Source organism: Bos indicus, chromosome 4 (assembly GCF_029378745.1).
Source record: "Bos indicus isolate NIAB-ARS_2022 breed Sahiwal x Tharparkar chromosome 4, NIAB-ARS_B.indTharparkar_mat_pri_1.0, whole genome shotgun sequence".
In the NCBI taxonomy this organism is placed as follows: Eukaryota; Metazoa; Chordata; class Mammalia; order Artiodactyla; family Bovidae; genus Bos; species Bos indicus.
In genome coordinates, this window is record NC_091763.1 from 104,481,473 (window position 1) to 104,498,429 (window position 16,957).

General features: G+C 35.5%; 1 protein-coding gene across 15 annotated transcripts in view; it reads right to left on the reverse strand.

Annotated features, from left to right (window-relative positions):
• Nucleotides 1-16,957, reverse strand: part of BRAF (B-Raf proto-oncogene, serine/threonine kinase) — a 178,134-nt gene that overhangs the window by 99,192 nt on the left and 61,985 nt on the right. For all 15 annotated transcript variants that reach the window (XM_070788255.1, XM_070788263.1, XM_070788254.1 and 12 more), the window contains 2 exons: nt 11,683-11,784; nt 206-469 (listed from right to left, as the gene is read on the reverse strand). In XM_070788255.1, coding sequence (XP_070644356.1) covers nt 206-469; nt 11,683-11,784 — 366 coding nt within the window. The remainder of the gene's footprint in view (nt 1-205; nt 470-11,682; nt 11,785-16,957) is intronic.

Below are 16,957 nucleotides of genomic sequence, written 5' to 3' on the forward strand. Positions count from 1 at the left end.
CGTGAGTGTGGTTCAAGCTTGGTAGACAGGTATACAAGTGACACTAAAGACAATGCGATTTGTTCCACTTAAGGAACACAGACTTTGGCATCAAATAACTATGTCTTTTCCATTCTGGTTTAAATGGTATCACATTTCATTTTCCACAACTAGTCTTTCTGAAAAATACAAAGAAAAAGCCACGATGAATTAAAAGCTGACTCACCACTGTCCTCTGTTTATTGGGCAGGAAGACTCTAACGATAGGTTTTTGTGGTGACTTGGGGTTGCTCCGTGACACATCTGTGGGATTTTGAAAAACTGAAAGAGATGAAGGCAGCACTGAAAGGCTAGAAGAGGAAGAAGATGTAACGGTGTCCGTTGATGCAGAGCTAGAAACAGAAAAATCAGTTCCATTCCCCAGGGATTCCAATAACTGTTGTTCTCTTTGTTGGAGGGCATCTAGCTTGCTGGTGTATTCTTCATAGGCCTATAAAATAAAGTAGACTTACATTGAATCTGGACTTTTTCCTGACAGTAACAAAAGGAAATATGAAATTTTAGTTTTTGATTATAATCTCTTTATAATCTAGCTAACAGGATTTTGTGTTACAAATTACAAAGTAAGTACTGGAAGTATTGTAAATTAGTACTTTTATCTTTAAATTGATAAATCTTGTTATAAGACACTCATCTAGAAACTGCACACACACATACATGTATGATGTCCATAACAGCCACGAATATTAATTAAAAAAAAACTAGTGTTAGCTATTTTCTGGCCAAAACACAATTTACCTTCCAAACTACACATCTAACATAAGATAAACTACTACATCGAAGCATTTTTTTCTAGATAAGTTATAGGTATATAAGGTTTCACATCTCTCTCGGTCTCTCTCTAACCAACTGAGAGAGGTTGAAAAGGAGATGAGGCGTTAAGAGAGATCTGTCAAAAAGACAAGCCTAAGGTACACAGTCCAGGTGGCGCTAGTGGTAAAGAACCTACCTGCCAATGCAGGAGACATGAAATGTGGGTTCGATCCCTGGGTCAGGAAGATCCCCTGGAGGAGGGCATGGCAACCAACTCCAATATCCTTGCCTGGAGAATCCCATGGACAAAGGAGCCGGATGGGCTACAGTCCACAGGTTTGCAATGAGTCGGACACGACTAAAGCGATTTGGCAGGTAGGCAAAGGTACACAGTGCCAAATCTCACCATAATCACCAAAGTCTCCTCAATAGGGATTAGAGGATGCATAACTGTGACCTTTTTTTTGAAACAGTTATTAATTAAAAATATCTTCTTTTCCACACTATGGATACCTTATGACCTCCCCTTTCCCATGAAACACTTCTTAGAGAATAGAATTTTATTTGAAAAGGTGGTTTACATCCTGTAGTCAAGAAATTTTGAGACCATTACCCATCAGGGTATGTTTCTAGAAGTATCATTTTACTAAAGCTGAAAGGTCAAATGATCACATAAGATATCATTTTCTAAAAGCAGGAAGAATCTTGAAAATAGAATGATAATTGAAAATTAAGAGATAGAATGGATTCGAATGTATATGCCCATGGTTCTTTACTGCAGTGGTAATCACCTTCTCCCCTCCACACCATAATCCACCACCATGTCTCCCTACCACCCAAAATAGATACGACACTACACACATTTATAAAAGGCTACAAAATTTTAAAAGTGCCGTTTCCCATTACCTAGAGAGTTTATTACTGGGCTGCAGAGAAGCAAATGGCTGCATTTTTATTTGTGTTGTATATGAGAAAGAATGTTTTTGATACAAGGTAAGAGTAAGGAAGGGGAAATGCTTAAAATGTTAGCATTTATATAGATAGAGTTAAGTGGGGAGAAGAGAGTACTAGTACAGGAGACATTTTTAACAGAGTAAGGAGGTTAGAAATTTTAAGACAGAGGAAAACTACAGACTAGTACAGCTGACTGTCATACAATACCTGGGACATATGAAAGGGATCAATAGATGTTCATGTAATTTAAGTGAAGAATATGAACACAAATCATAAGACTAGAAAAGTGGGTAAAGGACAGCTTGGAGAGACTGTATACACTATGCTTTGAAGCCTGAACTTCACTCTACAAGCAAGGAAGAATTATCACAGGTAGAGAAGAATAATGAAGAAGGAAATGGCAACCCATGCCAGTATTCTTGTCTGGAGAATTCCATGGATAGAATAACCTGGTGGGCTACAGTCCATGGGGTCACAGAGAGTCACACATGACTGAGTGACTAATACTTTCAGAGGAGAATAAAGGAGAAGTTTCAATTCAATATAGGCCACCACACCTGATGTCTAATGTCACCATATAATTTTTTTTAGGGGGGAAGGGAAAATACTAAAATGAGCTACTGAAGGGCTTAATTAAACTACATAAAAAAGCACTCTCCTTTACAATCTAATAGTTGCGCAATGCTGACCCCAAAACGTTTCACAGCATTTCACGGCCTTATAGCCAAATCAGTCCAAAATCTACTGATCTATGTTTCTACTTAGCTTTCAGTTCCATGGGCTAATTACTTAAGGACATCTTTTTTCAATATGATCCACTTATTGATACTTAATCATTCAATAAATATATATTGAGCCTGCATGTACCTGGTACTATTTGGGGCTCAAACCACCAAAATAAAGACCAACACAATTCCTATCCTTTGAAGATTATATACATACAGCCTAAGGAGGCAAAAATTCCTCCTTGCATAGATCATATAATCTTATTATCATCTGAGCAGGTACATTTACTACGCAGAGTTAAGCTTAGGAAAAGTAATAAATGTCAACAAATTTTCAGAATGTTAATTCTATATCAAAACATTAGCCTTAATTTTTGAAAATATATTATTCCCTCCACTGTGGATTACAATCTATTATTTCACTGCATTTATCAATAACTCTTTCTTAAACACAAAACATTTACTTATTCCATCTCTCTCCATTCTCATAGATGCAATCTACCAAGGTACTTCCTTCCCCGCCTTGTTTTGTATCTGGTTTGGCTCATTTCACCCCATTATCCTTGCTGCATTCAGTGTGGATGGTGATTACTCTTATAACACTCCTGTCTTAAAGTTCTCTAAACCTCTTATCTACAAAGGCATTTATTTCTACTCTACATACAAGATTCAGAGATACAAATAATTCTTTACAAAAGTGTTCTAAATGATGACAAGATCTCAGTTGGGAACCTCCCACACTCCTGTGCACACACACTTATCTTAAATTTCTTAAATGTCTTAAATCTCACTACCACACTACTCTGGTTAATGGTCAATATCAATCTCTTAAAGTTTTTCAGATTTCTTTGCTATTTTCTTCCCATGCTTTATGACTCACGATTTCAACAATGCCACTGGTAACATCTTAGACTGTCTGGTTAATTCTTAATTCTTTTATCAACTTGCTTGTTAAATACCAACTCTGGGTAAATTCCATCATTCAATGATTCAGTTCTTTCTCTCAGGTTACCACATATTACTGAAGAAAATAATAAGACAAGGCCATTGAGTTCCATTATCAATTCATGGAAATTAGTCCTCTACATTATTGCATGAAAATTTGTACTTATTTTTAATTCATATTACATTTCTCACAACATTTACTCCAACCTTTTCTATGCTTCTCTGGCTCCTAACTTCATTCCCCAACCTTTAATTCACTCAAAAAATACCACTACATTCAAATTTACTCTGAAGATCAAAGCCATCAAATCAAAGCTTCCTCCTCTTTCTTTGACTGAGCATTTCTCCCCATTTTTCCCCATCCTTTTTTTTGTTCTTAATTTAATTCTAGCATTGGGTGGTTAAGGTCCCCCACTATGGAGGCCTTGGTTCATCACTATCTCCATTTTTTCTTTTATCTTCCAACTTTCCCTCTTCCTTTGTTTTCTTACCCTGAAAATGTGAGTAGGTCATCTTGCATAAACATATACTTCAAGCATCAATACTACCATCAATGAAATTCCTTTGGTGCTTCAAGAAGTTGCAGAAACCAGGTATTTCTTCAAGAGGCAGCTTTTCCAAAATATCATTCTTTCTCATCAAAATCCTACCCATTTTTCAAAGTCCAATTCAAAGCTCTGCTTGATAAACTCCAAAATCAGTACTTTCTTTTCACCTTCTTTACAGTATTACCACACTTTTGTTTATATGGTTTAAAAAAATCATTTATGAAAAAATTTTGTGAGCACTGAGATAAATAATAGTAAAGAAAGTTATCACAGAGACTACCACATAGCAAAAACCCAATACTTTTATTAGTAGTAATAAGTAGTAATAGTTCTTATCATTATTACTGTTACTACTATTGGGTTGGTCAATTAGTTCATTCAAATTTTTCCACAAGACATTACAGAAAAACCTGAACTTTTTCTCTAACCCAATGTACTACTTGACTAGGTTCTCAACATGACTCTACCAAACTGTAAGGCACTTGAGGGCACAACTCACGGTATTTATTTTTTTAATCCATTAGTTCATTCAATGGCTTCTTTCTTAAACTGAAGTATAGTTTTTGAACTAAAAAAATGAAAGAATGTAGAGAAAAGAACACAATATTATTTAGATGAAAATACTCCTCAAATTGATATACAGATTCAATGCAATCCTTATCAAAATCCCAGTTGGCTTTTCTGCAGAAATGGACAAGCTGATCTTAAAATCACAAAGAAGTACAAAGGACTTGGAATAACTAAAACAATCATGAAAAAGAACCGAGTTGGAAGATTTACATTTCCTGATTTCAAAAGTTACTACATAGCTACAATAATCAAGACATGTGGTACTGATATATACATAACACAACAAATTAAGAGTCCAGGGGGAAAAAAGCCTTACATTTATGGTTAATTGATTTTTGACAATGTTACTAGTACAACTGAATATCTGCATGCAGAAGAATGAAGCTGGACTATTACCTAACATCATGTTCAAAGATTAACTCAAAGTGGATCATATACTTAGGAAGAGCAAGACCCAGAGGGGCAGGATGGGCAGAGGTGTGAGGGATGAGGGAGGGGATACATGTATTGTTATGGCTGATTCATGTTGTAGTACGGGAGAAACCAACACAACATTCTAAAGCAATTATCCTCCATTTAAAGATAATTTAAAAAAAAAAAGTTAAAACTAAAAAACTCTTACTACTGCTGCTAAGTCACATCAGTCATGTCCGACTCTGTGCGACCCCAGAGACGGCAGCCCACCAGGCTCCCCCATCCCTGGGATTCTCCAGGCAAGAACACTGGAGTGGGTTGCCATTTCCTTCTCCAATGCATGAAAGTGAAAAGTGAAAGTGAAGTCGCTCGGTCGTGTCCGACTCTTCGCGACCCCATGGACTGCAGCCTACCAGGCTCCTCCATCCATGGATTTTCCAGGCAAGAGTACTGGAGTGGGTCACCAGTGCCTTCTCTTAAAAGAAAACATTAACAGAAGTAACTCATCATGACCCTGGACTAGGCAATAGTTTCTTAGATGACACACCAAAACACAGTAACCAAAGAAAAAGTAGATGAACTTGACTTCATCTAAATTCAAGCTTTTGTGCTTCAAAAGACACTATCAAAAGAGTGGAAAAAAAAAAAAAAGACATCTCACAGAACAGGAGAAAATATTTGCAAATCAAATCTGACAAGGATTTATCACCCAGAGTATACAAAGAACTCTTACAACTCAGCAATAAAAAGACAACCCAGTTTTTTTAATGGGCAAAGGATCTGAATAGACATTTTCCCTTAGAAAATATAAAAATGGTTAATAAGCACATGAAAAAGATGCTTAACATCATTAGTTACTAATGAATTACAAATCAGAACCATAAGGAGATGCCAATTCACACTTACTAGGATGGCAATAATAATAATAAATGGAAACTAACAAGTTGGCAATGATGTATAGAAACTAGAACCCTCACACATTGCTTGTGGGAATGTAAAATGGTACAGCCACTTTGGAAAGCAGTTTGGTAGTTCCTCAAAAAGTTAAAACAGAGTAACCAAAGGACACAGCAATTCCATCCCAAGGTACATAACCAAAAGAACTGAAAACATGTCTACCACAAAAACTTGTACATGAATGTTCACAGCAGCTGTACTCATGATAGCCCCAAAATGGTAACAAGCTAAATGTCCATCAGTTGATTAATGGATAAACAAAATGTGATGTATCCACATGATAGAATATTAGCCAAAAAAGGAATGAATGCTACATGCTACGACTTGGTTGAATTCATTCACACAAAATGTTCAAAAAGGCAAATGCACAGATTAAGAAACTTAGGTTAAGTGGTTGATAAGGATTGGAGAGAATGATTGCCAATGGGTAAAAGGTTTCTTTTGGGGGTGATAAAAATGTTTTGGAATTATATGATGGTGATGACTGTACAATTTTGTGCATATACTATAAATTACTCAACTGTATACTTTAAAAAAGTGAATCACAGTTCATGAATTATTTCTCAATTAAAAATGGGAAGACGATTAAGGCCCTACTTAATTAAAACATAATAGGAAAAAACAATGGAATAAAAAATTTCTATCATTAGAGTTCATTATATTTATTCTTATTGAACTTAATCTCACAAGATACAATGAAATCTTTCAAACTGTCCACAACTGATAATTAATGAACTGTTCTGTATTTCACAGGAAGCACCTAGCTTCCAGTATTATTTTCACTACAGTATCTGTTTTGATAAATGTTTTTGCATTATCTTGAGTTCTACACAGGCTAAAGATCAGAAACGCTGTAAGCATAGTAATAATGATAAAGCAATTAAGAGCACAGGTTCTGATAAAAAAGAAAAAAAAAGAAGACATACACATGGGGAAAATGTAAGCAGTTACAGAAGACTCATTAAAAAAACACAGATTCTAAATTCAAAATGTCTAGCTTCAAACTTTGGCTACCCCATTTACCCGTTGTGTAATGCTGGTCATGTTATTATTAAAATCCTTTTTGCCTGAGTCTCTTCTTCGATAAAATGGAAATGAGTATTAAATATAACTCATAGGGCAGGTTGAGGCTTAAATGATCTCCTATATGCTTGGGAACAGTTCCTGGCATAGCAAGCACTCAATAAATGTTAGGAGCTTTACTGTCTGTCTGCAGGGGATCTGAGCATACACATAAACTTGGTGGTAGCTTGGAGGGTTATTCCAGAAACTTTATTCCCTTCATTTCTGCTGCTGCTGCTAAGTCGCTTCAGTTGTGTCCGACTCTGTGCAACTCCATAGATGGCAGCCCACCAGGCTCCCCCGTCCCTGGGATTCTCCAGGCAAGAACTGGAGTGGGTTGCCATTTCCTTCTCCAATGCATGAAAGTGAAGTTCTCACTTGCGTCCGACTCTTAGCGACCCCATGGACTACAGCCCATCAGGCTCCTCCATCCACGGGATTTTCCAGGCAAGAGTACTGGAGTGGGTTGCCATTGCCTTCTCCACCCTTCACTTCTGGAATCCAATAAATCAGGTCCAGAAACAGAAATCTACTTCTAGAAAAGCATCCAGCATTATATCTTACATACAGAAGGCATTCAAATAATTTGATGAGTAAAAATAAAAGAACTGGGGCAAAAATAAGAAATTCTGGGAAACGACTTTTAGGGGAAATATCTTTTCTTTGTGTGATGGTAAAAAGAAAAGACTGGAACCAAAGACTGAAAAGACAAAACTGAAATTCTTTTAGAGTACGATAGCTCATTTCACTGCAGTTATCATCAAGGGAATCAATAGTGTTAATTATTATTCATATGCCAGTAGGAGAAAATCTAGAACTTAAAAGCTTGCTTTTAAATAAATTAGTACACAAAAAAGAGAAAGTCATGAGGATTTCTGATGGTGATATAACTGATTTCATTCTGTTTTGCTATGAGGAAGAAATGTGGGGATAGGTAAAGATTTAACTTTCTATGGAAACATCAAAATGGTTTCTTTGGAAATGCTATGTAATGAAGTAACTAGAGCACAACTTCTATCTGCCAGTGCACAAACTAATCTGAAGCCAGACTGTGAAAACTGGAAAATTTTTACTTTTTAGCCTCTTATTTCAGAAAATGTAAGCTGAGTCACTAGTCTAGGAGTTATGTAACCCCATTCTGGTTGGTGAGATGTAAAGACTTGTAGGGGATTTGAGAGGAGGGTTTTCCTCCGTGAAATAACTCAGTACACCAGAGTATCTGTGATCCCTGCTTCTGGACTTGAGGTATTGTGTTAAGAGTACAATTCTAAGATCTGCTGCAGACAGAAACCAAAAGGATGGTAGCAATCTATGCCAGTGTGTAATAACAACCTTGAGCTGTAGAACCAACTTTGAATAATGTACCTCCATGTTTGTCATTATGGGAGGAGAAATTAAAAACAAGTTTGGACAGCCTGTTTGGTTTTTGCAGATCTCCTAGATTTATTCTCCAATTTTTCCCATCTTTCCTTTAATATTTTCTTTGTTTTATTCTGCTTTCTGGAAGATGTCCTTGACTTTATAGCGTGTGTTTGTCTGTTTATATGCACATGCAGATACACACACATATATAAATTTCCTATTATACTATTTTAACTCTTACTATTTTAATTTCCAAGAGCTCTTTCTTATTCTTTAATACTTTTGCTTCTTTAATACAACCATGAAGCAAGAAGAGATTATGGATCTTCTCTTATCTTTGATGTTATAGTGATTTTCAAATTTTCTTCTGTTCTCTGCACTGTTTCTGAGTCCCTTTTGACCATTTCTGCCATTATCTTTCCTGTTAAAAGCTTTCTTCAAATACTGGTTATTCTTAACTGTTCATTTGTATTTAAGAGTTATGAACCCTGAAGATATCAATACTACACAAAGCAATCTACAGATTCAATGCAACCCCTACCCAAATCCCAATGTGTTTGCAGAAATAGAAAAACACCATTCTGAAATTCATGAGAAAATCCAAGGGATCCCAAATAGTCAAAACAATCTTGAAAAAGAACAAAGCTGGAGATCTGCATTTCCACAATGAGATACCCCTTCACACTCATTAGGATAGCTACTCTTACACACACACATACAGAAAATAAGTCTTAGCAAAGATATAAAGGATTGCAAAATATAGCTGCTTATGGAAAACAGAATGGCAGTTCCTTTAAAAATTTAATGTAGAATTATCTTACGATTCAGTAATTCCACTTCCGGCTATATACACGCAAAAAAGGTAAAGTCAGTATTATTCACAATAACCAAAAGGTGGAAACAACCAACCACTGATGGTAGCCATCAATAGACAAATGGATAATATACATTATCTTATATACAGGTATATAGACATACAATGAAGTATTTTTCAGCCTTAAATAGGAAGAAACTTTTGACACATTCTTCAACATGGATGAAGCTTGAAGACATTATGCTAAGTGAAATCAGTCAGTTACAGGGTAAGTATGTTAGAATTCCACTTATACGACATTCCTAGAATAACAAAATTCATCGAGACAGAAAGGAGAATGGTGGGTCTCAGTGGGTAATCAGTAGATTACTCACTTAGTACTTAATCTACTTAAGGGCCTTCAAATATCAGGACCCACAAGTCTTTTCCCTTGGCCTGGTCAACTTTCCTCAGGGAAGAAAACTCTCAATTCCGGCCAGGCTCCTCTTCATAGTAAATCAAATGGTGGTTAAGTTCAATGTTTTAACTTATTTATGTATTTAGTTTCTGTAAACCACTCCCTTGATTAAAATATAAGCTATCTGAAGGCAGAGACTGGGAGGAGATTTTTTTTTTTTAATATATATATATATGCCCAGAGCCTAGACAAGTACAAATGTTAGCAGGCACTCAATAATTGCCTATTGAATAAATGAATCAAAGATTTACAGAGCACTTATTTCATAATCATAAACTCAAAATTTAGTCTTTAAATTACCATGTGTGATATATTTCCATTTTACCAATTAGGTGGGGTATAGGGAGGTTAGGTAACCTGTCTGCATAAGTTAAGGCAGAGCTACAATTCAAACACAGGGTGTGTGTAACTCCATAGTTCATCTCAACCACTATATTATACTGCTTTCTGTAGAGAAACTGTGTAATGTTAGTACCTGTCAGTAAGAATCTATGTGCTAATGATACAACCTGTAAGGTATAGTCTGCTGTAAACTGTTCTGTTGTTGTCGTTCAGCTGCTAGGTTGTGTCTGACTTTTTGTGACGCCATGGACTGTAGCTCGCCACTCTTCTGTCCATGAGATTTTGCAAGCAAGAATACTGGAGTGAGTTGCCATTTTCTTCTCCAGGGGATCTTCCCAACCCAGGGATGGAACCTGCGTCTCCTGCACTGCAGGCAGATTCTTTACCACTGAGCCACCTGGGTAGCCCTATACTGTCCTAGTTAGATATAGTTCAAATAGTTAAAAGCCTGAAGAGTATGTGTGTGGAGGGGCGAATGAATCCCTGCTATAGTGAAACCATGTTATTGATGCAAATGTATTACCTCTGAGGGTGGGGAAAGTTTCCTGACACAAAAATGGTTGGCAGAAAAACTGCTGGTTAAGTTGTCTAATTCTGACTAACAAGCAATTACCATTTTCACCAGGACTATTTGCCTCCTTATGACTCCTCTGCTTGTTCTCCTCACACACAAAAGTAAAACAGAGAGCATGTGATATCAGAAAATACACTAAATAGTATTCAGAGGTATGAGTTCCAGTCCTGGCACTGATACTAACTGGCAGTGTGCTCTGTGATAAGCCATAAAAAGAGAGAATAGTTTATTAGCAGTCATTTCCAAACTTTCAAGGTTATTTTAGAAATACACAAACTTACTTTCTCTCGAAATACCGAAGATTTAACTTATCCTTTAAAAGTAATTAGATTACTAAATTAGAATTTTGGTTTAGGAGTCTGTCAATCCATGCCTAAAAAATCTCTGGCATTTGAAGGCAAACGGTAACCTGATCATTTGTAATTTAGGGTTATCTCCCAGTATGACTGGTTCTTATAGTTGGAGCTAGCTTTTATGGAGACCGGCAGTATAGTGCAGTGTAAGCAGTATGGGCTGTGGAGCCTGACTGCCTAGATTCTCTAACAGCTTCCTTGCTGTGGAACTTGAGTGACTTACATAAGGAAACTAATGCCAAGAAAGCGTACCTGTGATTATTATAGAAACTGCTACCTAATAGGATTAAGAACAATAACTAATCTATAAACTTACAATGATGTTCAAGACTGGATACAAAAGCTTCAAGGCACTATTAAACTGTAATGCTAAGCAATCTTGAGATACTAAAATTTTGTAAATTTTACCCATGAGGAAGCAAAAACCTATTTGAGGGGATTTGTTCTGAAAGCAAGATATTTCGCAAAATTCTCCCCATTTTCTAATACAGCAACTAGTTTGCTGGCCTCCAGAAAAGAATGCTTTCTCTTTTTTCAATAATTTTTTCTTTTTTTAAACCAGGGTAGTATTTTGAAGTTTATATACAACTTCTTCTTTAGTTTTGCTATTTTCCAAATTACCAAATACTATATATTTATTGTAACAAGTGAAACAACCTTAAAGAGTACAATAAAGACAAAGCTAATTCTCTCTTCACATATCTATTTTTAATCCCACTCCCTAAAATAACCCATATTACCAATACAAATGCGTCTTACAACTTCATTTTCTTTTCCTCAAAATTACTACAAATATGACACTCAAAAGCTTACCTCCAGATATATTGATGGTGGATTATGCTCCCCACCAAATTTGTCCAATAGGGCCTCTATATGCTCCTGTGTCAACTTAATCATTTGTTTGATATTCCACACCTAAAAAATATTTTAAAAGAATTTAAATACAAAGCATTTAGAATATGAATTCTTTAGAATCTTTAGAATATGAATATGAAATACAAATCATTTAGAATATGAATATCTTAATATTCCTACTGAAATATTATTGTAACTGTCAGTGTTCCTTGAAATTTAGAGCTTAGAGATCTTGAGATGATTTATTTTAAACTTCTTCTTATACTAGTAATACAACATTTTCTCAACTATAAAACATTTAAGTAATACATAAGTATTTAGGAACAAGCAGTAAAAATCTCTTTTTCACATTCCCCATATTTCTGGGTGTCCTGCCAAAAAGATAAGTCCTGTTTATGTTGTGATATACATTCTTCCATAACTTCTTTTTACTCAAAAAACAAAAATACGTACATATATAAAATAGACAAATACATATAAATATTACATATTAAAATATTCTCAACATTTGCTTTCTTCACCACACAACATGCCTCAGAATTCTTTCCATGTCAATATGTATGTATTTTGCTTTTATTTTTTTTTCAGTGTTTTTAAGTATTTGTTCTTTCAATGTAGTTTCACTTTTAATTAATTAATTAATTAATTAATTTTACTTCGTTGCTATGCACAGACTTTCTCTAGTTGTGGTGAGCGGAGGGCTACTTTTCACTGTGGCGTGTGGGCTTCTCCTTCCGGTGGCTTTTCATTACAGAACACTGGCTCTAGGCACACAGGCTCAGTAGTTGTGGTGCAAGGGTTTAGCTGCTCCATGGCATGCGGAATCTTCCTGGACCAGGGATCAAATCCATGTCCCCTTCACTGGCAGATGGATTCTAATCCACTGTACCACCAAGGTAGTCCTATTTTACACCTTTTAAATGGCTGTATTACAACATCGTAAGTTCAGACAACATTCATTTCACAATATTAGGACACTGCTTATTTCAATGGACTTCAAAGGTAACTTAAGATTAGGTGGATACGAATGATTTTAGGAGAATCATTTCCAGATTTCCATTGTCTATTTGTATTCTTCCTAAATGATCTGCTTAAGAACTAGTTCTTTCTTCCTCTCCTTTAAAAATCACTACGTTGCAATTCTCCTCTTTGTAAAAGAAAGGCAAAATTCTTATCCATCTCAAGTGCGTCTACTACCGTGTACTCTTCTGAGCTATATAAACTTCAAACTACCTAACAAACAAGAGAAGAAGGGAAATCCCTTGGCAAAAAAGGGGGAGGTTAATATCCTTGCTCTTAATATGAGCAAGACCTTATTTTATCAGTGAAACAAATTCTTGGGAAGGTTTCAAGCCTTATCCATTTATCTAGCCACCCAACTGAGAATTCAGAAGTCTAGTGGTCATATAGTATAGGCACATATTACATGTTTAAGATAAATAAGCAATCAGATCATTTTTTTGTTTTTTTTTTGTTTGTTTGTTTTTGCTTTTATTTTCTTTTTATTTATTTATTTTTTAAAAATATTATTTTATTTTTAAACTTTACATAATTGTATTAGTTTTGCCCAATATCAAAATGAATCCATCACAGGTATACATGTGCTCCCCATCCTGAACCCTCCTCCCTCCTCCCTCCCCATACCAGCTGGGTTGTCCCAGTGCACTAGCCCCAAGCATCCAGTATCGTGCATTGAACCTGGACTGGCATCTCGTTTCATACACGATATTTTACATGTTTCAATGCCATTCTCCCAAATCTTCCCACCCTCTCCCTCTCCCACAGAGTCCATAACACTGTTCCATACATCAGCGTCACTTTTGCTGTCTCGTACACAGGGTTATTGTTATCATCTTTCTAAATTCCATATATATGCATTAGTATACTGTATTGGTGTTTTTCCTTCTGGCTTACTTCACTCTGTATAATAGGCTCCAGTTTCATCCACCTCATTAGAACTGATTCAAATGTATTCTTTTAATGGTCAGATCATTTTTTTTTTCTTAGTGAAAAATGAGTTCAATTTATCTGAGTGGTGTGAGAACATGCTTTTTGCAAATTATACTACAGTATATACTGTCTACAGATACTCTCTATAAACTGAATGATTTAAATCTGTAATTTTATGGTGTGACTGAAAATGTATTTAACATAAATATACTCTAGAAATCATGGCCACTTAAATTATTTAAAGTTATAATGAAAAATGTGAGATAATTTTTTAAATGTACGAAGGAGAATAAATAAGCAAAGGGCACTTGGTTTATTTAATGATTCCTTCCTGAAGGACATTAGATTTCACCTCTCCCGGCTTTAAACAATGCTTCAAAATGGCTCTGAAATGCCTTCTCGACAAAGGGAGAAGTTTTCCTTTTAGACAGTGAAGCACAGGGTTCCTGGATTGAAGGATATGCACGTTTAAAAAGTCAGTATGGCAAATGGTCTTCCAAAAGGACAAAAGTACCAAGATACCTCCTATTAGGGTATCAGTCCACCCTTTTCCCACAATCCCACCAACAGTGTATATTATCAGACTTCAAAATTTTTCCTGATCTTAATGGGGGGAAACGTGATCTTCTTGTTTCAATTTGTATTTCCCAGGAAGTTGAGCATTCTTCACGCTGATTGATCATTTAAATTTATGAAAAATTATCTATCCATATTCTTTCTCCCTTCTATTTTTTTTCTTTTTATAGATGCCCTTTATTCTGGATATTAATCCTTATTCTCCTACAAACGCTGCAGTCTTTCCTCCTTTTCACTTTGTCTCTTTAGCCATAGACAGTCTTGCTACTCAAAGCATGGTTCATAGACTACCAGCAGCATAATCTTCTGGAAGTTTGTAGGAGCAGCAGAATCTCAGGCCCCATTTCAAACTTACTGAACTTTAACAAAATGATCCTTATTAAAGTTTGAGAAGAAATGACAGAAGTTTCTAGTTTTTTTCTATAATCAGATATTACAATATTTTTCCTTTATGAATCCTTGGCTAATTTCTCATATCCCCAGGAAGCATTAGGCTGTCTTTTCTCTAGCTACACTTATTTCCCAAGTAATCTTATCTAATCTTGTGGCTTTATATATGTACTGATGAAGTCCAAATTTTCCAGCTCTGTTCTCTCAACTCCATGGTATTTTTCTTCATGTGCCTACTGTACATTCCTACATACTTATTAAGATAAGTAGTATTTCAAACTTAACATGTTCAAAAGTTAACTTGATATCTATCCACCAGGTCCTGTTTCAAAATGTTTTTCTTACAGTCTCTTCATCTCAGAAAATGACAAACTCCCTCTATGATGAGTTTACTGACCACCCAGGGCAGAAGTGCTTTATACTCGGAATTTGATATTCTAAAATTGATTATGTTTTTCATGTCTATTAGCTACTTTGAAATAAGAAATATGTTTTACTCATCTTTTATTCCCTCATCACTTATCTTGGTGTCTTAGTCATTACAAGTATTCAAAGTAGTGTTGGAGCTAAGATTTAAGCTTTCTTCAGAATAGGATAAGAGAGAAAAATTAATCCTAGTTCAGCAATTCTTTACAGTCCAAGAAATTAAGTACTCTATTACCTACAGTCTCTCTTTTTTCTTTCCACCCTTAAAGTTCCACAGATAAAACTTGTGTAGTTAGGGTAAAGAACCATTCACTCAAAGAATGGGAGAAATGGAAAAAAAAAAATTAGAGATGGCAAAGAGCAAGCGAGAAATGAGGAGACTGAGCTGATTAGAACTGATTCCTTTTCTTCCTGGCAGTAGAAAATGCTAAGATTTACATAATGCAGGGCCAAACCACAACTGCCTGAAAGGCAGGTTTCTTAACTTCCAAACAACAGTAATTTTATATCCAAAGTACGAAGAAAAATCACTATGATCACTCAGTTATAATTAGAAAAAATGAGTCTGAGCAAGCAAACTCTTTCAGATTTTCCTAAAGAATAAGAAAAAAGAAACTGTGATGATGATAATACTTTGAAGATACATTAAAAAGTAGAATAAAATATTGTAAACAGTAGATACAGAGTTTTGGCTTAAAATATCTTCTTGAAAAAACAAGAAAAACTGTTACAACAATCCTAAAAGGGAAATGAAAGAATTAAAAACAACAAATTTCAAGAAAGGTACTAGAAGATTTCCTATCCTTTTTTTATCTCTTCAGCAGAACACAGCAATTAAAACCAAGTAATATTAGTAAAGGGCAAAGGCTAATAGAGTTCTACCAAGAGAATGCACTGGTCATAGCAAACACCCTCTTCCAACAACACAAGAAAAGACTCTACACATGGACATCACCAGATGGTCAACACTGAAATCAGACTGATTCTATTCTTTGGCTATATTCAGCCAAAGATGGAGAAGCTCTATACAGTCAGCAAAAACAAGACCAGGAGCTGACTGTGGCTCAGATCATGAACTGTTTATTGCCATATTCAGACTTAAATTGAAGAAAGTAGGGAAAACCACTAGACCACCCAGGTATGACCTAAATCAAATCCCTTACAGTATAAATTATATTATACAGTAGAAGTGAGAAATAAATAAAATTATAATAAAATAAATAAAATTATTTATTTATTTAAATAATATTTAAATAAATAAAATTATACAGTAGAAGTGATTAACAGATTTAAGGGACCAGATCTGATAGACAGAGTGCCTGATGAACTATGGATGGAGGTTCATGACATTGTACAGGAGACAGGGAGCAAGACATCCCCAAGAAAAAGAAATGCAAAAAAGCAAAATGGCTGTCTGAGGAGGCCTTACAAATAGCTGTGAAAAGAAGCAAAGCGAAAAGCAAAGGAGAAAAGGAAAGATATAAGCATCTGAATGCAGAGTTCCAAAGAAGAGCAAGGAGAGATCAGAAAGCTTCCTCAGCGATCAGTGCAAAGAAATAGGGGAAAATAATAGAATGGGAAAGACTAGAGATCTCTTCAAGAAAACCAGAGATACCAAGGGAACATTTCATGCAAAGATGGGCTCAATAAAGGACAGAAATGGTATGGACCTAACAGAAGCAGAAGATATTAAGAAGAGGTGGCAAGAATACACAAAAGAACTGTACAAAAAAGATCTTCATGACCCAAGATAATCACGATGGAGTGATCACTCACTAGAGCCAGACATCCTGGAATGTGAAGTCAAGTGGGCCTTAGAAAGCATCACTATGAACAAAGCTAGTGGAGGTGATGGAATTCCAGTTGAGCTCTTTCAAATCCTGAAAGATGA